Source organism: Liolophura sinensis, chromosome 5 (assembly GCF_032854445.1).
Source record: "Liolophura sinensis isolate JHLJ2023 chromosome 5, CUHK_Ljap_v2, whole genome shotgun sequence".
Classification (NCBI taxonomy): domain Eukaryota; kingdom Metazoa; phylum Mollusca; class Polyplacophora; order Chitonida; family Chitonidae; genus Liolophura; species Liolophura sinensis.
The window spans coordinates 6931770-6955535 of record NC_088299.1 but is presented as its reverse complement, the minus strand read 5'-3'; the positions used below and the strand labels follow the sequence as shown (position 1 = coordinate 6955535).

The 23766-nt window shown below is 38.5% G+C and overlaps 1 protein-coding gene across 3 annotated transcripts; it reads right to left on the bottom strand.

Annotated features, from left to right (window-relative positions):
- Window positions 1-4848: 4848 nt before the first annotated feature.
- Window positions 4849-18613, bottom strand: LOC135465721 (protein unc-93 homolog A-like). 3 transcript variants are annotated; one of them, XM_064743035.1, is made up of 5 exons: window positions 18506-18613; window positions 12986-14665; window positions 12437-12572; window positions 6589-6720; window positions 4849-6262 (listed from the first exon to the last, which is right to left on the bottom strand). In XM_064743035.1, the coding sequence occupies exons 2-5, from the start codon at window positions 14600-14602 to the stop codon at window positions 6036-6038; spliced, it is 2112 nt and encodes a 703-aa protein (XP_064599105.1). In that variant the 5' UTR covers window positions 14603-14665; window positions 18506-18613; the 3' UTR covers window positions 4849-6035. The 3 variants fall into 3 exon arrangements, 2 of the variants coding, with proteins under 2 accessions (XP_064599105.1, XP_064599106.1); XR_010444057.1 differs by lacking the exon at window positions 4849-6262 and adding an exon at window positions 7316-7456 and having other exon boundaries at window positions 6648-6720; XM_064743036.1 differs by lacking the exon at window positions 4849-6262 and having other exon boundaries at window positions 6606-7456.
- Between the last annotated feature and the right edge of the window lie 5153 nt (window positions 18614-23766).

Here is a 23766-nt window from a genome sequence, read left to right as displayed (position 1 = left end):
TTTGATACTGATTCCTGATTTTTTGCTTTTGTGCAAAGACTTTATTGTCTTGGCTTTAAAGTGACCATATTTGTTTTGTAGAATTCCCTGATTTCTACCGTCTCCTTATTTTCTTCATCTGTATGTTAGCGAGTGATGTTCACCTATCTTTGTGTGTGATTGAATAATATGCGTGATAATATGATACTACTGCCCTGTACTCTGTGATATCTAGCCCTAGGCCATTTCATCATCATTTTGTGACCAGTAAACTGTTTGGGATTTTAAAGCCGCGCACTTTCTATTGAAACCAAAGTACATAGACCCAAATAAGTGAACCTTTTCAGTTTCTGTTTATATTCTTTGCGCCATGGAAATATTTTTCAGCTGCCATTTCAAGGTGACTTTCTGATTTACTCAAATTCTGCAGGTTACTTTTCATTTCTCAGTGAAGCAAAGCAAGCATTGGCCTTGTTAACAATTTGATAAGCGATGTTTATTGTGTTGGTACGTGGTGTATAGCTTTGTAGCTGATCCCTATATTAATATCTAACAAAGCCTAGTTACCATACTCTCTATGAGAATAAGGAAATGGGTTATTTGGGTGTATATTTGTATGATCTAGAAAAGCCCAAAATAAAAGTGATAATATTGTGTATATCAAAACACAGAATGTTTGTGTTATTTGATCATCCAAATAAGCATTTCAAGAATTGTGCGAGTCATAGATTTGTTTGAGTCAAGGTGAGTCTGTCACTAGCAAGGCTAAAACATTTAAGTTTGTGGTAGTGGCTAGACTGGTATCAGCTCAGCAGTGCCTTTAGCATAATAGCAACTACTGTAAATTTGTTCTTTCATTCATGTTAGTTTGCCAGAGAACCAACCTTGTCTTGCCCAAGCCTACGGAAAGTCTTGAGAGACTTGTGAAACACTGATTCGGCTTGTATAGAAAAAGTCCATCCTGAGGAAAAAGAAATTGAGGTCTTACTTTTGATGAAGACGTCTTTCCTTCCATCAGTGTGACATGCAGGTTTTAACATTGCACATGGAAGAGTTCTTCAGTAACTTGCCAAAAGTTGGTGGTTTATGCTCGACACTCTGGTTTCCTCTGCCTATATGAGTGACTGCGATGCCTTGAGTGGAACCGAATTCTTGGCATTGAAAGTCACTAAGCATCACAAAAGTTTTTTTAGGAACTTACATGTGGAAAGACCTAGGAGCTATTTCCACTTGGCAAGTCCAACAATCAAACATGTAATATACAATGAATTTTGATGTTTAATAACAATACAGGCACTAAATATTCCAGATCTGTGTTAAACATTCAGTAAAGACAGAAAGTAAAAACAGTCTGCCCACTGAACCATTTAGAAAGAAGTATAGCTTATATTGTCATTTTGGTGCATGTCACCTAGTAACTGGGTGAGATATTGGGTGTTGGTACACTTTGGGTGAGAGATGCGGTGTCACTACACTTTGACTGGGTGAGATATGGGATGTCAGTACACTGACTGGGTGAGATATAGGGTGTCAGTGCACTGTGACTAGGTGGAATATCTGGCGTCAGCACACTGGATAGGATATCTCAAGGCTAACATAGTCCTGGACAGCTGGTTGAGGCCTCGTGTTCTAATACTTGTCAAGTTGGGCTAGCTACAGCCTAATGTCAGCAGCCTTTTTATCTGTAGTACATAAGAGACTGTGATGGCAATATATGGCTGATTCATTTATGGCGGGAGGAAACACGGCAAAGGGAAACCCACAACCATCCTTTGGTTGGTGACAGATCTTCCCACCTACCACCGGAGAGGAATCCAGCATTACCTGGACTTGAACTCACAGCCACCACACTGGTGAGAGGTTCCTGGGTCATTGTGCTGTGCTAACTCCCTCAGCCACGGAGGATCACTTGGCTTCCACCAATATGATGTACATGAATTCATACGTGGAAAAGTTCATCAGTAACTCCTCAATGGTATGTGGTTTATTTAAGTCACTCCAATTTCCTCCATCTGTAAAAGTACAAAATTCTTCAGTAGGGTGTTAACCGACAATCATGTCAGATACACAAAACAAGATGCCTTCCAGAATATTTGGAGCACAGCAAATCACCAATCATAGGAACACATACGAAAGAAAATGAATCTTCCAACGACTGACCGGAGTCTGGAACATGGAGTATATATGTTGAACACAATTTCTCTCAGATGACAACTAAAAACAAGATTTTGGAACCTGAAGACAGACCTGCCGGGATTCATTTCAATGTAAGTAAATGTACGGAAGCACTTTAAGGTTAACAGCTCTAAGCAATACATCGCAAAAAGGGGCACAACTCCCCTGCCATTGGAATCTATTTTCACTATGCCATTGGGTCAGACGTGTATGTATTTAAGCACCGCAAGTTTAAAAGCTTTAAAGTGAGTGAGTGCTTGGGGTTTAACGTCATATTTAACAATTTTTCAGTCATATGACGACGAAGGAATCCTTAGCGTGCATGTAATGTGCCTCCTTGCTGCAGGATGGATTTCCAACGCTCTTTTATCTAGTGCTGCTTTACTGAGACGCATAACTGAAGGCAAGTAAGCGGCCCCGCCAGAGCCATTATACTGATACGGGTCAATCAGTCGTTGCACTATCCCCTTCACGCTGAAAAGCTTTAGATGAAGGTCTTCTGTACTGCACCCAGACAATGAACATCATACCATAGCACGGAGCATCGTTGGTGATGGGTGTACAAAAAACACAGCAACAAACAATGCAATAAAAAGTGTATTTTAATATGACTCACAAGGTCATCTCATTCCCATCTTCTTTCTTGTCACATCTTGTGATGGGCAAGCGAAATCTGTCGCAAAACAGATTCTCCAACAGTACAGCATAAAACGCTTGACAAGATTAAATGTAGTCAAAAAATATACATAAAACAAAAATCATCACTAAAGTGAGAACTTAATCAGTCGATACATGTATTTTCATTCAACTGAAACTGTGACGATGGCGAGTAAGGAAATAGATTGGTCAAGAAATATGCATACTTCACTGCATTTACATATATCTTTCATGTTTCGTCATGACGAAAAAAAAGTACCGTATAAGTCTTAAACAAAACATGCATCTTGTGAAAGCTAGACTATACCCCAGAAATATTTTACAGGTTTTACAATTTTTTCTCACAGAGAACAAAAAACAAAAAAAAAAATAGGAAAAGACCAGTGAGAACATTGTCAGAAACTATCTTTAGTTAATTTTAAGACTTTTTTGGACTCAATAAAATACAATGCTCAAATTGTATGGTGGTCTTTGTGAACCACTTAGGGCGTTAAAAATTCAAGCACTTAAGTGCATTATTTTTACTCCTTATTAGAAAAAAAAAACTTAAAAAAATAGTTTCAGTTCTCTGGGGGCCGATACTTACTTATTACTGAGTTTTAGTTTGTTTTACGAAAAAGCTGTAAAAGAAAATTTTTTCCTGGGTGAGTTTTCAGAACGTCCACTGTTTACATTACTTTTAGCAATTTTCAACGAAATCAAGCCTTGGACACATGATTGCACATGAATCTACAGGACTTTCTCAACAAATGAAAGAATTTATTGACAGCTAAAGTTTGTAATGACTTTTCCGTCCAAGCACATTTTTGATCCTTGCCTTACACAACATAAAAGAGTATCAACTGATATCTCAATATGACATTGTATGAAAAAATAGCTAAATGTAGTACACTACAAAATTGTGTAATAATTTCTTGTATGACATTACAAAAATGTTGAATTTTGAAATGGTTTACGGCAGTGAGTGCAAAACTTAACAGGAGCGAATAAAAGCGACTGTAGGAAGCTGTGTTTATTTTACATGGTCCCTAAAGTGTAACAGCTGCTGATGCTCTAAACAACATACAAATTACTTCTACTAGCAGAAATTGCAGCTATTGAGAGTTTAACACAAAATAAAACAAAAAACTCATAAACATGAATAATGAAAGGAATTTCCTTTGCGATGGAAAGATCACAAACTAACAGATTTACAGGCACCTACAAAATAGCTTTGGGATATAATATAACAATAACACTGACATAAATTTAAGAAGAAACGAGCAAAAAAAGGCTCACTCAATTAGGACTATATAAACTTCAACATCATTACCACTCTATGTTACTGAAAGAAGCAAAGCTGCGCTACACCTACATCTTCACAGAGGCCTTCATATATACATTATGCATGTGTATGCAGTTCTAATTGTATGCATATTTGCCTACCTAACTGTACATGTATAGATTTCTTTCCTTTAGAAGAAGGCGACATTGACCCTGTTTGTTAACTGATGTCTTGATGCACCATAAATCACCATGGAAAAATACAACCTGGACTGTTCCAAACCAAACTTGAAATGTGTGTAGCATATATGTTCAAATCAATCCTCAATGAATGTGTACATTTATTACACTACTTCATCATTTTTATCCGAGACTGGCAGTTTCATGCATTTAAGCTGACGAATCTACCTTTTACATATCTGGCATTCTATCTTTTAAGGTGAGTAATTTGTGTAAAATTACAATGGGCGTATGTGTAAAATGATATTGATCTGCTGTGGAGTGTCGCAGATATTGCAAACATGCTCTTGCTTTTGGCTATTTTAGTCTTACAAGAGATGACAGGATGGAATCCTCTAAACAAGCCATGTGCATTTCAAATACGCAGTACTGTAAACCAAACACCATGCAATAATAGATAACATTATGCTATAAACACAAGGTTATTCAAAACACGCCTGGAGCAAAACAAAACTCTCTTGGCTAGTGTTAAAACAATCATTCTTATTTTTTTTTTTTTTTTTTTTTTTTGAAGTACAGTTTTTAAAAATGGTCTTAAATAATATAACTGTGTGGGAACTTTGACTGGAAAATGTAAATGTATAAACATTATAAGCCTCGAGTGTAAGGGAGAATTCAGGACAAGATGCTAATACTTTGTAATGTTGTCTAAAATACGCCTGTATATTATGACATATTACACTTACAAATGTGGAACCTAATCATGTTTGAAATTTTAGGTTGAATACATGCAGAGTAAATCATTCAACCACTAAAGTACTTTTTTAAAATGGAAGTGATACATACAATTACTATAAAAATGGCACTAAAATTATGCGTGTGTGTCATGAAAGATGCAAGCTTCACAAAACTGTGATTTCTCTAAACTCCATTGTTCTCTCAGAATGTTTGGAAATATTGGTTGCAGATGTGGTTGAATAGATTGAAGAATTAGGGTACCTTTAGGCTGTTCTTTACAGAAATACACCATCTAAATATCACCCCTGAGGAAACCATTCAGCAAGACTAAAGATCACTGGGAGGCTTATGTCAATTAAAACTGAATTAGTGTTCCAATGTTAACATATTTTCTCTTCCCACTTCTGAAAAAAGCAAAATCTACTCTGTAAGTCACAAGCCTGTGTTCCTTATTCGTTCATGTTCAGTCATATTTTTGAGAATATTAACACTCTGGAATATCCCCTTCTTTTCTAAATCGTATATATCATTAGCATGATGTAAAAACCAACCTTTAGACTGATGAATTTCATGAAAAATATCCAAATATGTAGAGATGAAGAGGTTTCCGTTCATAGTTTTAGTGGTCTTTAGTCTAAGGGTGTTTGTGAAAATAGACGCCAGGCAAGCAAAAACCTAATTTCTGCAACTATATTCTTTAACTCATGACTTGCTCCATAATAATTTCTCAAGCTGAACACTCCCTCCCTTCCATCTTCAAATTATTTGTCAATGAAGTCTTCCCTACATCCAGTGCAACTCTAACATGAATCACCGAAAGCTAATGTTTCTAAGACCCAAACGCAAAACTTTCTTACATTATGTTTTTTTCACTACTATACTTTTTACTTAAGTATTTTTTCACTACCACAGCCAAATTTAAATAAGCCAGCTAATATTTATCAAGCAAGACTTTCATAAGTTTCCACAATAGCATTTCCACTAAGTGGACATTCCTGCATGCTCTGTGACACACGTGCATTTCATGTCATTGATGTGACCTTTTACACTTGTGTGACCTTGAAAGCAAGAGGTTTCCTGCGTTGAAGGATATCGAGAACAGTGAAACTGCCGACACCGAGAATGCAGAGGCTGCCCGTGAAGATCAGTTTGGTCTTCATGCAGAACAACGGAGCATAGGCGTAGGCCAGAGTCACTCCAAACCCAGATACAAAACGATTCCCCGCCAGGGCTTGCTCAGACTTCTTCACAAACATGGTGGCCACACAGCCTACAAACAAACAGACATTAAAACAATCATCTACAATATAATAGGTTCTACAGTATGACTTCTTGCCATCTTTTTACCAGTTCACTGGATTTATTGATTGACTGATCAAAATTTTCACATATACGATGGCTGTCAGTTTTACAGTTAGAGGAAACCGTGGTGTGTGGGTCAAACAACTGTGTCCGTTGGCAAGAAAGTCTCATAAAATTACATGCTGTATCTCATTTTTAATTTTAAAAGGTTACCTCAAGGAAGAAGTCATCAACCAGTTACAAACGATTACAAAAAGTAATATAATACAACTATAGTATCTACTGTACACTCACTATTGACTTGTGTATTCCAGATGCCATCAGCCACGCCCCAGGCCGCCACCATCAGGGCGATTGGAAGTGCTTCACCCTCCTTTATCTCCAGAAAATACAAGCTGATAAAAATGCTCAAATTTATCAGGCCAGCTGAAACAAAGGAAATGTTCAGACTGAAATGTCTGTCCTTCAGGAAGTCCATCATAGACATTTCTTGCAACAAAAAAGCAGCGGTGGTTTGTCTGACATGTTTGCCTTCAATTGAAACTATATAGGACAATAGCAAGTATTATTACACATGTAATTTATTACATGATGTACTTAATACTCAAAAAACAGCAACACTAATTCTTTTTATCAAGAGAGTCTATCAAGAATTTATGCGAAACCCTACATACTCAGCAGGTGTATTTCAATACAACATGACTGAGGCATTTACTCTGCCTTGTGATAGACAGGTTATAGACCAGGACAACATGTACTGGCTCAACAAACACACCGCTAGCCTGTGGATGAAGACATGCCTGTGATGAATTCCGTGTCAGTGACCCAGAGAAACGGAATGCATGGTCAGCAGGATGAGAAAATGAAAGCGTTTGGCACTGCAGTACTGCTCAATGTACATCAAGCCCACTGAGCCGAAGTTTGGAGCGAAACAAAATGCTGGCCCGCCACGCTTTGTCCTCAAATGATATGTGGATAGGTCCGGGCCGGCAATATTGACTTACCGTCTACAGAGACACACCTATAGTACCTGCTGGGAGGCTGCATGGCGGAGTGGGCGGAGCAGGAGGCGGAGACAATGGCGTTGACTGACGAGGGGATGAGGCTTTACTTGACATTATAGGCGAACCATGTGTAGTTTAGATCTAAACTCAACTTTGGACTGAAAACAAAATGTGCACAAGTTGACGTGAGTGACCAACGGTCAGGCATTGGTTGGAGTTGAAAATTCCCCTGCTGGCGTGTCCTGCTGCGAATGATTGACGGCTGCGAATGATCCAGAGAATCGCCGAGCCTCAATCTCGTGCAGTCTACAACCTTTCGGCTGAATTTTCCTGTGGGGTTATGTTAGTATATAATAACTGCTATCAGGTAACACTGTCGCGAAACTGAGCATCCTTAATCTTGAATCTAACATGTACTCCTAACCTTACAAATTTGTACGGATTCCATGTGACAATTGGTTTAAATTTGCCTGGGCATATAGAGCAATCATCTCCTGAGGTTTTGTTCCTGTCCAACTGCTGCTTATTATAAGATGTCCTACCTTAACCCTTTGCTACATGAGCGTCAACTCTCTAAGTATACCTATAGATGGAACATTTTATCTGCTGATAATGATGTCTTCAAGCCTATACAAGTATCCTAAGTTAATAATCATCTGTCTTCTGACAATCAATTCAGTTTCAAGACACTAAATTAAATGTCTAAATTACACTGTAATTGTCTTTTGAACCTTATTCAGAAGTATTCTCAGTTGTTGGCACAACTGTACACACCTGTATTTTTAGGTAACCCTTGTAACACATAGGCTACAGTGCATGACCTGTAAATTCTGTATGTCTAAGTTAACAAACACATTTCTTATTGCCACTACCGGTACCAAATGTATCCACTAGCTGCTACCACACATACACCATGTGCATATACCACCCTATAACAAATTGCAAAATGAGCCAAATCACAAATCTGTGAACATGGTTTTACACGGCTCAATCATTCACTTGATATACCTAGTTGTAGTGGTCTTGTTCAGAGTACATGTATTGGCCGATGAAAATTTGTTAATAAGCCTCAATCAACACATACAAGTACAGTACATGTAAAGGTTTAATTCTGTTTCACCTTGAAACATGCTGAAAACAAATGAAGAAAACATGTTGCAAGACAAAATGTTGTTCAAGCACAAACAAGATGGGTAAGCCGACAACTAAGTGCATCAAGTGATTGGGCGACATGAAGACTGCTTTGTGACAATTATAGGCTCATAGAGAGAAATATCCTTACAGATATCACTGGTACAGTCAGTAATTAAAACTTTATACAAATTACTTAAAACTTCTCCCCTATTAATAATACAATAATACATGATTACAATTTTTTCTTTTCAAAAACATACTACCTGCCTTCATCAAACTGAAAGAAATCTGAAAGCGTCAGAATTAGCCCAGTGGTCAACAGAAGGGGATTCTCACAGATGTTACACCATACATCTCATTCAGCACATGCAGCCTTTAATTCATCTCTGGCTTTCTGATATAATGGTAGCAGCAAAATATACCTCACATCCCAATAGTAAAAGAGACCATCACCTAGTCACCAAATGCCATTTGTACATATATCATGTATATTGACTTAATCAATACAGTATGTTCAACTTTTGGTACTTTATTACATAAATTAATATCATGTTTTATCTACCTACAAGATTTCACTTTTTTGGGTAGTCTAGAAGAATGTACAGTAAAAAATGTTATACTCATGATGATTCGCATCACTTGAACCGTGTACCGTACAGAAAAATATGTATAAGTGTTTCAACATAATTCTGTCAGTGGATTGCTAACGGTAAAGAGTATGTCAAAGCCAACTCAACCTTTCAATATTTCTCATTTACTGGTTCATTTTTGGAGGCATTTTAGTGTCAAAACCAAAACATCTTCAAATTGGGATTAAATGACAAGGGTCAAGATAATGTGAACTGCTGTAATAAAGTTGTTCTAAAGATTCACTTCATATTATTTTATTATACCCATTTAGTTTCTCTTGGAACTAAAGCACATCAAACACCAGCTCAGGCAAGAAGATAATTTTGACGAGAAGATGTGATTTTGACAAACTAAACTTCCATAACAAGAATGCAATTCAGTGGATTCAGGTATTTTATGTAGAGCGCAGCCCAGCTTGACATCCTAAAAACTCCTTACAGTGTTATTTAGTTCCCAACTCATAAGAATGTTAGCCTTTATACACATGTACTGTAGTTCTTAAACCTTTTCGCATATTTGCCAGGGGTTATTTAAGCATATTCTGAGGACATTATTCTGTGTAGACTGATGAAATCATATTTTGTGAAGCCCTGAATCTATAGAATCCAACAAATGTAGTTTTGTCTCCAAAATCAAATAAAAAAGGTGCATCAACTGCACTGAAAGTTCCTCTTTCATATGTGGAAAGGATGAGAAATGAAGGTAAGCAAAAATCTTTTGAATATGTGGTTAAATAAACGAATAAAGTTACCACTGAAGCATAATCCCAAATATTGATGTACATATATTTTCTTAAAGACTGGGACTGAATTAAATACACGTAGACAGCCAACCAAAGTTTCTGGCTAAAATGAGACTTGGATCTGCCCAATCCCTACCCAACAGGGTGAACACGTGTCTCATGCACACACCTAGAGTAACCCTGATTACTGATGACCTAGTCTGTGATACAATCAAGCAATTGACCTATCTGATTCGACTCTACTGAAGGGTCTTGAAAAGTAATTAGATAGAATATACTGTATTTACATGTACCTTACCATATGCGTTACCTTTGTGAAAATCAAGCAATCCTATTGGCTGGGGAATTTCGAACATCACATTCATTTGTGTACCAATTTTGGTAACACCAAAACGACTCACCATTGATAAGGGCTTTAAACTACTATTTAAAGATGTTTAACTCTGCTAATTGGCGACTGACAGCTATTAAAGCAAACTGAAGAATATGAGAATGCGTTGTCACACTTCAGAAGACTACTGTCTGTTATCAGGGCCATATCTAGAAAAAAAATTGTAGGTTCTGATCCAAAACTTTAAAGGTGACATGGTGACCGTGCATAAAGAAATTTTCAAGCGCAACTCAAGATGATGCTTTCCAAAGAGATTTCAGTCTATGAAGGAAATAAATTTGTATGGAAACTAAACTCTTTATTGGTAAACAATCTTTAATTTACTGTTAATTTTAATACAGCTTGATTAGTTTGAGCTGCAAACAGTATGGGAACTTAAATGGCTCTAGATATGGCCCTGAATACAACCTGAGCCCCATTGGGTTATAACTATCTTTGATTCAGAATGACATCGGCTCAGTTATTGGCTCACGTTGCAGGATACACACTCTTGACAGATCACAAGTTCACCATGACCTTAAGCACAGCAAATGACAAACTTTTGTTCTTTAAGATGAACTGCAGAAGTCTCAGTTCAGAGAAATTCCAGAAAACCATCATCCACATACACTTCCACGGTCAAGGGAGGCTAGTAAATGATGTAAATACATGTAAATAGGCCATCCCTAAAAATAGGATTGTTTCCCATAATCCTGTAACCTATTCACCAAAAAGTGCTCAGGCTACTTTTATATGATTATATACTTTTTTATATTAATTTTTTATAATTAGCATTTCTGTAAAAAATATTTTTACTTTTTTATTCCAAGAGCAATCTGATTTTGAATGCAAATTTTATTGAGAAAGTAATAACAAAACAATTAATTCTCTGAAAAGCTAATTTTCCAGATAAGTGACATCAAAGGTAAGAATGTTTTACTAACTAATTGACATTATAGCCAAAATAATATTTGCTGCAAATGCTCATCTCCCTTTGTTTCAAAACTGTCATGACACTCCTGTATGTGGTCCTTATAGTCATTGTTGGTGAATTGTAAAAAATGTCTATTATGACAGACTTATAATATTTTTTGAATATTTAAAAAAACTCCTGGCAATGCATTATAAATGCGCTATAACTAGTGGTATACATATACCATTTAGGCCTGCAAAAACCAAGTGCATCAGATCTCTACATCAAATATTGTATGGAATGGATGGCAAACTACAGTACACAGAATTGACACGCCTAGAAGCAAGATTGTTACGAATATATAAAGGTAGCGTTCATCCTAGAGCAATTCCATGAGCTCTCACCAACAAATAGTGTTGATAAATTCTCCAGGGACATGTATATACCACCATCAGATTCGTATTGTGATACAGGTGTACACAGATCTAATGGGAGCAGCTTTTGTGTGCTTATACCTGTACTAGTAGTGTTATGGCTAGTGGAATTTTCCTCTTAGCTCGGATCAGGTTAAGTGCTAGTTTCAGTCAAAAAAATTCTGAGTTGGTCATCTCCAACAGTTGGTCATCTCTACCTAAATGATGCCTCACATTTCAAAGACATCATTTAGTGCTACTTATAAAAAGTAAGCTGATTTTATATAGCTCGCTCATAATCTAAAGCATACTGGAGATTAAAGAAGAAGCATGACTGATGCTACATGTATTTGCACAATGTATGTAAAATAATCTTGAAGAACAGTGCTGTTAAATATATAGTACATGTACATCCACTTCCAATTCATACTCTTTGTATCTGCTCATACATTTACCAGTAATTACATGTACCTCTAATGTTATCACATTGATTTTGGCAGTTGATATTAGCAAGTGTAGGCTGAAGAGTACATGTTAACTGTATCCAAATTCTGAAGGGGAATTAACGGACGTACTCGTTCCCACAGGAAGACTAATCATGTTTGTGTGGCTGTACAATAGCAGTGTGAGATCGAGCATAAAATGTACACGGGATTTTCTCCAGTCTGAGACATGTACTTGTACATTGTAGACATCATTAAGCTCTTTTTATCCAAAACACCATAACCCCATTCTTCATACTGTGACACTGAATGCCTCTGTCGATATCCAGCGTGGATGCCTCTGACATCAACATCTTCCCAACGCTGCCATGCACATTCACAAGCTGAAAAACATGTAACACAATACAAACAGCCCAAAACATTTAACCTCAAGTTTAACTCTCAAGGTATTTAATATGAAAAGTCCACCTGACTGTGATTCTAGGCTGCTTACCTGTACACACTAGGAGCAATCTGCCAAAGATCTTGTGAAGACGCCCAGAGACATAGGAAGACACAGCTGTGGAAGTTCCATACCCCATCATCACATAGCCCACCATCTCGATGCCCACTGGGCATGTGACAAATGCCTGCAACCCATAATAACCGCTTTGTCCAAAAACATTTCATATAGGCATGCCACATATATACATTTGAGGATTTTCTTAAATAAAAGCAAACCACATAAAATTATCTCCTGTGAAAGAAGCTAAAAGAAGAAAGGGTAACAGTGTGCATGCAGTATTATGATGAACTGCAGCTTTACAATGGTTTGATTCTGATAATGGCTGATGACATCATGACCACAAAGTTTACTAGTTGACAAGCACAGGAATGCAAGTTATATGGGAAGGAAGTTATATCATGAGGGCAAAAAAACAGTGGTCAGAGGTCTTACTGCTGAGTAAGACTCCACTTTGGTTACACATATACAAATTTAAGTAGTGAGAAAAATATGAAAAAATGCTCATCTCTTTAAACAGCTTCAACTTTGATGTCTTACCTTCAGAATATCTCCAGGTAGAAAAGACATCTCTAATCCCATGTAGACCTGGATAGGTGATAACAGGATGAATTTCCCCTCAGTGATGAGGCTGAAGACGGACCTCACCTCTCTAAATGCGGCTGCTAACTCCACTTTTGTCTTGTAGGTTTTCAGAGCTTCCACAAAGAAAAAGATGGTAACGAATCCCAATATACCAAAGGCACCGAAGGCTCCAATTAGAATGTATCGCAAAGTGTCTGTAACCTTATTTCCTCCGGCTTGATCGATGGGGAAAGAGTGGCAATGGTTAGCACCACAGTGAAGTTTGGGATCAAAAGTGAAAGACGATGAACCGTTGAACTGCAAGTCCAATGAGGCATTGTTGTGCTCCTCAGGAAAATAGCCCACTTCCTCCACCAAGCCAGAGACCTCAACGAAAGCACCAGATGTAGAATTTGAGGCAAGCGTGCCATTGCCAAATCCTCCCGAAGATATTTCTTTCCAGCCTTGACCAGAAAACAAAATCAGAGAGGACAATAGATTTCCAAAAATATTGTTCATCTGGAATATCATGAAGTAGATTCCAAAAAAAGTGCTCATCACAGTACCCAGGGATTTCCCAGACAGTTTTGAATAATCTGCGGCCAGGTAGGTCAGGTAAGTATTAACGGCCACCCAGAGAAAAGCATTACACAACCCAACGATCATAGTGGTGGGCAATAGGGTGTAGAAGCTGGGATAAATGTTCATGGCCACGTAAAAAACTTGTAACGCAATAGCCAGAAGAATAGCTCTTTTAGGGCGCAAAGCCTTGACGACAAATGGTGAGATAAGGGAGCCCAACATGAACATGCCATAACCACCTGCCAGCGAGATCAACCCCACACCTTTCTGATGATTCAGGCTGCTCTGCAGGTTCCTCAAGGAGAGAAAAGCTGTGTAGGACAACATGCCACCCACGCTTAAGAGGACAACATTCTTCACATACGTCCCTTTCTTCACTTGTCCTGCCTCAGGAACTGTGTCCACATCCCCACTGGTGATCTTAGAACCCTGCTCAGAAAGGTACTTGGCTAGAGACTTCTCTCTTTTGGCTTCCTGCTGGCGCCTGAGAGCTAAAGCTTTGCGACAAGCCCTAGCGAGGCGACGGTGGTCAGGGCTTGATATGGTGATGGAGTCCACGTAAGAAGGATTTTCCAGCAAGCCTTTCATGGTGTTGTTTCGGGCTAATCGATCCTCCAAGTCTTCCTCTTGCACCTCCTCCATTTCCTTAACCGAGGACAACAAGGGTTTGGCACTTGCTGAGCTAGATGTGCTTGTAATGGAGTCGATGTAACTTGGTTCTTCAAATGTTCTCATGGTAGGGTCTAGCTCGTCATCCGTGCTCATGCTGGAAGTGGAGTCCATTCTGGCCCTTTCAGTTCGGAAACGAGAACTGTTATGCTCTGTTTGGCACTCTTCATTTTTCTCTGGGACCACTAAAATTTTTTCCACGTCTATTCCTGACATCTCTGCAACCTTGGACGACAGAGGAACTTCAGAATTAAGACCCTCTGAAGAACCTGTTACAATGGAAGCCTGATCCACATCAGTTCTATCACTACTAGTCACAACAAACTTTCTTGTGTCAGACATTTTTGTAAACTTATGTTTTCCATAAAGTTTCTTGAACCATCAAACAAACTAAGTGGGTGTTATCTGAAATTGAAGAAGGAAAGTAAGAATCATTAGAAAGAAAAAGATCACTTTGATTTTCCTTTGGTTATACAATGTTAGATGCTGGGTAAAGGGGGAGATTCGAGGGGAGATCATCCATTGATAAAAAAGAAATGCAACTGTATCAGTGACCTGTCAAATGTGTCAGGCAACTATTTTTGTTTGCATTTACTTTAACATGGGCATACGAAAAGGATTTCACAAATAGCTATTTAGAAAAGAAAACAACGGAGAAAATTCAGCAGTAGAATGTTTCTGAATGTAAGAAGGTCCTGAAGAAAAGGGATTTCACAAACCGCTATTCAGAAAAGAAAACGATAAGGAAAATTGAGGAGCAGTATGTTTCTAAACTAAAGAAGCTCCTGAAGGAGCCTCCAGAATATGGGGTAGATGATCTACAAATTAATTTCCGCACAAGTTGCCTTAACATATTTAACAAGTCACATGACAAGGTACAATTTTATTTACCCTTAGCGACAAATGAGTTTAAACTTGACATTGCTTATTAATCCTCAGCAATTTGTTTACAAAAAAAGGACTACAATTATGACGCTCCCACAGGATACAATTTTATCTAATGTTAAATATGTTTTCCACATTCATTGAATTATTTACTTCTTTGCTTAGATGAGACAAATTTTATTTTGTGTTTTACGGGCAAGCCAATGCTAAAAAATCTTGAAATCAGACAAAAATAAAACTCAAACTCCACATTTTCATTTCATGTGATCTTGATATTTTTATGACTTTCCTATTTTTCAAAGCTTGGGAAAAAATTTATTCTGCTTGTAAAACAAGAATTTAAATTTTGTGGCCTTCGTGATGCTTATAAATGTTTAAGAATTTTTCACATTATATATTATGGCAGGGGACGGATTTATCATGCCAGGTACCTGACAAACTTCTTGATTTTAAGCCGCAGATATATCAGCGAAAGCTAGATTTAAATGTGAGCCACTGTTTTAGTCACGCTTGAGCCTAGATCTAACACTGTCAGTCACTGTAATCAATCACTGATGAAACATGTGTCAGTTTAATTCACTAGATATCTTTGTGCCACTTGCATGTGTATGTGTCACAATAATTCTCACATTGCAAAGACATGTCATATACACGTACAGGTATTGACCATGCCCATATCTCAGAACAGGAGAGGCAAAGCAATTAACACTGTAGCTTATGGCTAAGGAAAACGCTGAAGGCCACATATTGATTTCAATGTGTAGACTTGGTAGTTGGATATATGTACAAATACATGGTAGAACCTGCAACTATCAGCTCACTGGAACAACTGACAATGGCTCTGATAAAATGTAAGCTAATGTTTGTTTTGTACCATGTACATACTATGTATGACCTTAACTCAACTGTAACACCTGAGCCTCTGTAAACTAATACACCTGCTCTCTAGTCATCAGTCTAATCCCTGTAATCTATAGCTCTCCATCTCCCAAAACTGACAGGTCCCTGTATATAAAGCCTAGTTACCTATACCCTTCTATGTATATCACCCTCTCACATGTATACATGTTTCTGAATATACTAATCATTTAAAGTAAGAGACATAGTGGACATTACATAGTTCTACCTGATCCATCATGACTATGTTAAAACTCACTATGACAACTACATTCCTGTTATATCAACAGATTTAGCTGACTGTGAGGTGGCATTGATCATTATAATAGATGTACACAACTTTTCCAAATTCATGTAAGCATTCATCCACTTGTATCACTGCACTAGTAAACCATTTACCATACTTCAAGAGCTAATGAACTCTTTCAACTTGACAGAATAGTGACATCTTCATGACTTTACTTTAATATACTGGCTTAGCTTGGATAGAAAAAGTAGTGCTTCACCAAAAACTCAACTTTATTCATCATAATTTAAAGAAATTTGTAGAGTTCTGATTTGCTGAAAAGCTTAGACTGTACAGTAAATATCCTTTGGTTGAAAAACTATGCTAAATTAATTTGATCTCAGTGGGCAATGCCATTCAACATACAGTAAAACAAAGTACACATTAATGTCGCGCTAGAATTTGGATGTGTAGAAATGTGACATGCTGCAATGCAGGGAATGGGTGTTTATGTGAGAGGTTTTGCATCTACATGTATATGTACGTTACATGGACAATCATATTTTTACAAGTGAACCATAACATGGCAAATCTGCAAGTTTTTTTTTTTTTTTTCCTTAGAGCACTTCATATCGATATATTTTTCTGGGGAACAAAAGTATTTACTAAAGTGCAGAGAAACTTGTAAAAACGTTGATTTCTCATTGGTCGAAAAGCTTTGATTATACTGTCATATATATATATTATGTGGCTTGGTTGGGAAATATGCAATTATCTCCATGTCTATAAAAATAGGAGTAACTGTTTGCTGATGAAGATAGTGTGATACTTGCACTTATTTCCTCCTGAGTCAAGCTGTGACACAGAATTACATCACATAAGAAAACAAATCGTGTAATAATTAACTCTCTGTCTCGCGAGACAATACCACTTACAGTAAGAGTTCATTCTTGTTGCTGAGAAATTGTCAAGCTATGGCATTTATACTAGTACGAGTACATGTATTAATCTGTGGAACTGTGGATACACTCTGGGAATATATCAGCTGCCAGATATCAAACAGTAAACCCACATGACCCCGGTAGTGATGAGGTCATCCAGGCTTATCTAGGCTAGTTTACGGCTATTTTCCGAATGATGCCATCCAGCCAACTGGTTGAATAAATTGCTTTATGTGATATCTAGATTCTTTATTTTTTATTGATTATCAGGTACACCTTCAATGTGTACATTAAACACTTTGTGTAGCCTTAAATGTGTGATACATGTATGTTCTGAATAATATATCACATATTTATTACAAACCATGTTAGAGAAATAAATTAATAATCACACATAACGATCTTTCAAGGTACTGAAATGAGCGCCAGTCCCACAGTTTAAATTGGGTTTGTGGAATTCACAAGACAATACAATTTTTTCATTTATGTAATTCATTTAGAGTTTTAGATTGAGACACCTCACACACCTCCTGACTAGGAGCTGCACCCAAGGTAGTGGGAATTAAAGTTGATTAAAACATAGTATCTGATTGGTCATGGTTCAAAGAGCAAAGTTTTTCTCTGAATTCTGCCTGCCTTCCTCAAACCATAAACCTGAACCCTGCTAAGCAAAGTGACATATTCTTCAATGGTATAGAGCCCCAAATGAAATAAATGAAAGAAACTGCATTTTCAGTTTCCACAAAAAAAAAAAACAAACCAAAAAAAAACAAAAAAAACAAAACAAAGCCCCCCATCCCCAATACAAATCATCTGGTTACGGTACATGGTAAAGCTGTCTAAATAATGAGCACACTTTTGAAGATAGCATCATACAAATTTTGATATAAATTATACACATCGTTGGTCTACACTACAGTACTGTCAAATTATGTTTACACAGCTAGAGCTTTTGATACACACGTGGGACTTCATAATTTATTTTAAAAAAATTGAATAGTTTATGATTGGAAATCAATGTCAATGTATAAGATAAAAATCGCCCCTCAATATAAGTTATGGCATGAGCCTGGACCGCAAACAGAATGAAGTGGAGGGGGCCAGACGAGACAAAGGACACTGAACGAACCAGTGCAGGGACCGTGATTAAGATGGTGCAAAATGATGTAGAGCAAAATCCAGGTCAAAATGACTTGGCGGAATTTCCTGCAGATCATTGCCACCCCGCCCAGTGCTATGTCTGTGGCGCAGCAAGAAAGAAAATGATTAAAAACTGAGAAGGCGAAGGATACCTACCTGCACAACGACGATTTCATGTGTGTGTCGGAAGACAACGCAAAGATCTGCTTCAAAATACCGTCTTTAAGACCGCTGTCATCGTAGATAGCTCAGTGTTGTGTTTTCCTACTCAGCTGATAGCTCTCGGTGCGCATGGATAAAAATAGAACAAGCATGTGACAACAGCCAGCCAATCCAACGCTTTCTCTCGGAATCGACAGTGCGCAGTGCGAAAAATGGTCGAGGGAAAAAGGAAGATGATGCAATATAGCGACAGCTTACGTTAGCTTTATTCAGAGATTATTATCAGCTATAAATCAGCATACGACATAATTGTAACGTGTATTAAAAAATGAAGTAACTGTCTGACCGGCATGATTTCGCTGTAGCCTTCGAAATGTTGACTGATATTTTTAGAATTATAGGGGCCCCTCCGCTATACATTGTAAATGTAAATAGGTGTTGGGCATACAGGCGTAAAACTTTAGTTTTGTCCTAATAAAGGGTTGTAGATTTTTTTTTGCACCTTGTTTAACTATGTAGTTAGGCCTAGATAATGCTTCCAAAAACAGAGCACGACCTGATTTCTGATTCTGTGAGCAGTATCAAAGGGTAGCCTAAAGGCCTAGGCCACGTCCTCTTTAAACAGAGCTCTGAAAGTTTTCGTTGTCATGCACTCGTCTCGCCTTACATAGGCTTACGCATATGCCCTGCATAGGCGGATGCAGTTATAGTTTAGGCCTAGACCTGCATGTTATCAAAAAGGTCACACATGCATTTAACTGTCAATTTACCGCAGCGTTATATTCTGTTCATGTAAATGAAAAAACAGTCGCAATTTACACGCCCCCTTGGCTTAAGCAGAATTATGTAAACAATATTCATTGATTGTGATTGAATTTATTAGACGTCACTGGAACAGAATTACTCCAAATGCTGTATTGTCATCACATTTAACATACAATAACTTTAAAACAATGCAAAAGAGGTCAAGCCTCTTGGATACTTAGACCACCAGCAGATATTTTCTGTATGTATATGCCGCGCCACTGATGTATCATGCTGAAAACACCAGACATGACACCCCTACCAATACCAATCGAGGCAGCAGGAGGTACCATTCTTAAAGTCTTTGTTATGACCCGGCCAGGGTTTGATCCTGGGGTCTACCGACTTCGAATGATCGTGGGATCCCTCGAATTCTGAACGGTTTCCTCCCACCATAATGCTGGCCATCGTTGCATAGCTGAAATACTCTTGAGTATGATCTACACCAATGAAATAAATAATTAAATAAACGTATAACAAGAGAAATTGTTGAAACATAATCTTGGGAAACACCCGCAAATTGAGCCTACGTTTTTCTAATCTGCAATCATTTATAGCAATTAACATTCACCAAAGACAAACATCCACCAAAGTAGAGAAAGGTGCGCCAAGTTACCATCTCCCATACCGAATAAAGGTCTGCCAAACCAGCATCTCCTAAACAAAGGAATAAGTGCAGGAAGCATATTTTGTAAAACAAGCAGCGAAGCGGTATTTCTGCGGTTACGTGCGAGCATTTGCCAGCTCTCACACTGACGTCGCTGTTCTGGTTTTACTTTCTATACTGTTCGTCTTTCATTATACATGTAATTGCAGAGTGATATCTGCAACACGTCTGTAGCACATACTCATTTTTGGTTACCGAGACGCAAAGATGTTTTTGATTACCAACGTAATATACCTTATCTATAATATTGTGGCTGGTCTTCAGAGAAATTCACTGAACAATGGCACACAAGTTAATTTCTTGTTATTTCGTCAGAGGCTGGGCAGTCGAAAGAAAGAACTGACGGCTAACGGTGTTGATGTTACTAAAAAGCAAACCGACCGGCGACTTTGTGACATGGGGGTGTTCAGTAAAAAAAAAAAAATGGTGTAAGATGGAAAAATTGAAATTGAGCTTTCAGGTAATAATGTACGCGATAATCGCTTATTACTTAACTTTTAGCTGAATGAAAAAAAACGTGTGCTGCCATTTGTTTTCGTATTTATCCGCCAAGAAACTTGCAAGTATGGTTTATTATAATAAAGCTACATAAAAATTCCTGTTTTCTTACTACCTCTCAACTTGACTTTTCCCGTTGATTTTGATTTGTTCATTTGGTGAGTGAGTGAGTGCTTGGGGTTTAACGTCGTACTTAACAATTTTTCTGTCATGACGACGAAGGAATCCTCAGAATGCATGTAATGTGCTTCCTTGTTACAGGGCGGATTTCCACCGCTCCATTATTTAATGCTGCCCGAGCCATTATACTAATACTGGTCAACCAGTCGTTGCACTATCCCCTACGTGCTGAACGCCAAGCGAGGAAGTTACAACTTCCTCTTTTAAGGTCTTAGGTGGGAGTCGACCCAGCGTTGACCATGGATCTACCACATGCTACCTTTTTATCTAATACTGTCGAGGCCTTTGTGGGTCAGTTGGTTAGCGCGCTAGCACAGCATAATGACCCAAGAGGCTCTCACCAATGCGGTCGCTGTGAGTTCAAGCCCAGCTCATGCTGGCTTCCTCTCCAGCCATACGTGGGAAGGTCTGTCAGCAACCTCCGGATGGTCGTGGGTTTCCCCCGGGCTCTGCCCGGTTTTCACCGACCATAATGCTGACTGCCGTCGTATAAGTGAAATATTCTTGAGTACGGCGTAAAACACCAATCAAATAAATAAATAAATAAATCTAATACTCTGCTACGCTGCTCACGCCACGCCCTCTGTTTAGTAATATACGTAACTTGGCTTGCTTAAAAATGTGCTAACAGACGCAATTCTAGACCTGTAACGTCAAATGAGCTGCAATTAAGGTCGCTGCGTCTGTTTAACCTAATTCTGCATAAGCCGTGGTGCCATTTACAAGAACCTTTAGAATAAAACCCTATATACATGTACAACCGAAATAAATTGACAAGAGGTCGTACTTCACCGATTACGTGCGACCGTTTTGCCAGAGCTATCACACTGTCGTCGCTGCTCTGGATCCGCACTCTATATGCTATACGTCTTTAATTATTTTAAAAACTTTCGTCTTGGTGTTTATTGTGCAACCCGGCACTCCTGAACCTTCCTTCGTACCTAACTACCACCAATAGCTCAGTTGGTAGAGCGTCCGTTTCGGGAGAGGTAGATCCAGGATCAATCCTGGGTCGGGTTAAACCCAGGACCGTAAAAGCGGAAATTGTAGCTTCCTTGCTTGGCGTTCAGCATTAAGTGAATAGTGCAACGACTAATTGACTCCTACCAGTATAATGGCTCGGGTGATGCGGCTTACATGCATTCGGTAAGGCGTCTTACACAAGCAGCACTAGATTCTATTTATTTATTTATTTGATTGGTGTTTTACGCCGTACTCAAGAATATTTCACTTGTTCGACGGCGGCCAGCATTGAGGTGGGAGGAAACCGGGCAGAGCTCGGGGGAAACACACGACCATCCGCAGGTTGCTACAGACTTTCCCACTTACGACCGGAGAGGAAGCCAGCGTAAGCTGGACTTGAACTCACAACGACCGCATTGCTGAGAGACTCCTGGGTCATTACGCTGTGCCAACGTGCTAACCAACTGAGCCACGGAGGCCCCAAGCAGCACTACAGGCAGCGAAATTTGGCCTGCCGGCGAAACCCAGAAATCGGTTACGTCTTTTCCGCCTCGCCTAACCGATCATTCGGTTACGCCACGTATGTTTATCAACCCGATCGGTTACGCTAATTGTTTACGTGGTTTATGTTTCAGGCATCATTCTGGATCATTAATAAAAGTATTCAGCTCAATGTTATGTTTGTTTTTCTTTTCTATATCTAGCAGCTCATACCGTAAGGTTGGTGAACAAAAGAAAGAGAAATTTTACACTCACACGGTGTTTCAACGTTGTGGGTTGCCTGGTTGGTACTTGACTCCTGTGGCACATTTTTACGTGAAATTCCGTTATACAGGCTTATATGTGAAAAGATAAGTCAAAATAAATAATTTGAGTATTATCTCAAAGCCTGTAAAGCATATATGAATGATTACATTTCCATGTGACCAGCACAGGCAGCTGGCTGTGGCTGACTGCATACTGGCCGCGTTGTGATTATGAAAGCTGTTCAGTCCAGTTTATCTGTAGTTACCTAATGCACACTAACTCTAAGGACGTTCTCGTTGGACAGTTGGCCTAACCGATTTTCCGGTTAGCCAAATTGAACCGCACGTAACCGTTGCGCGACCGACGGTTTCGTTCGCGCCAAATTTCGCTGCCTGCACTAGATAAAAGAGCTGTGAAAGTCCTTCCTGCAACAAGGAGCGAAATCACGTACACTCTAAGGACTCCTCCGTCGTCGTATGACTGAAAAATTGTTAAGTACGACGTTAAACCCCAAGCACTCACTCACTCTTTCTTAGCTCGTCAAACCCCTCGAAGGCTTCGATACGAAAAAAGGTTCAGTGGTATAGGGATACACAACAAACACCACGACAAAGGCATTAAACCCGTCACGGCAAAGAACACACTAGCATGGAGTACATCTCAGATGAAACACCATTAATACTGTCCAGGAAAATAGTTTGATTTGTTCCTTTAGAATATTTTTCGATCTAGTAAAATGCATTTAAAGCTTTGGATTTTACTGTGGCCTTTTCTGACCATATCTGGACCAGTAATGTCACTTCAACTTTTTTGCCACTTGACACACATAGACTGCTATATTTCATCATTCGAACATGCGTCTTCATTTATAGCTATGAATGCATTGCCCTTGAAACGAACTATTTCAAGCCAAAAATATTGCTGTGACGTCACTGATACCCTCTGGGTCCCAACACACCACCACAGAATCCTATTTTTTAAATGGATTTTTATCGGTTTAAATAAATCAAACTATTTCCTGGACAATGTTTAATGGTCTTTCATCTGATAAATACTTTACTTTAGTGTTTTCTTTGTCCTTTTAAACAGTACCATAGCTTCGGGAAAACATGAGACAATGTTGTATTTTTACGGGATCTTGCTTAGGTTATACGGTCAATCTATACAGGAGAATGCACTACGCACAAAAGTACATACTAACAAATTTTACTGTCAAAATACACCATTGTTTTATTACAGTTTACTAGAATGCTCTTCCAACAGCCATTCAAGCTCTGAGAACATAGAGAAGGGCCCATGTAAGGTGTATGTGATGTAAAAGAAGCATAGAGAACAGCCCACGCGCTGTAAGGTGTATGTGATGTAAAGCAAGCATACAAGACGGTACAAGCGCTGT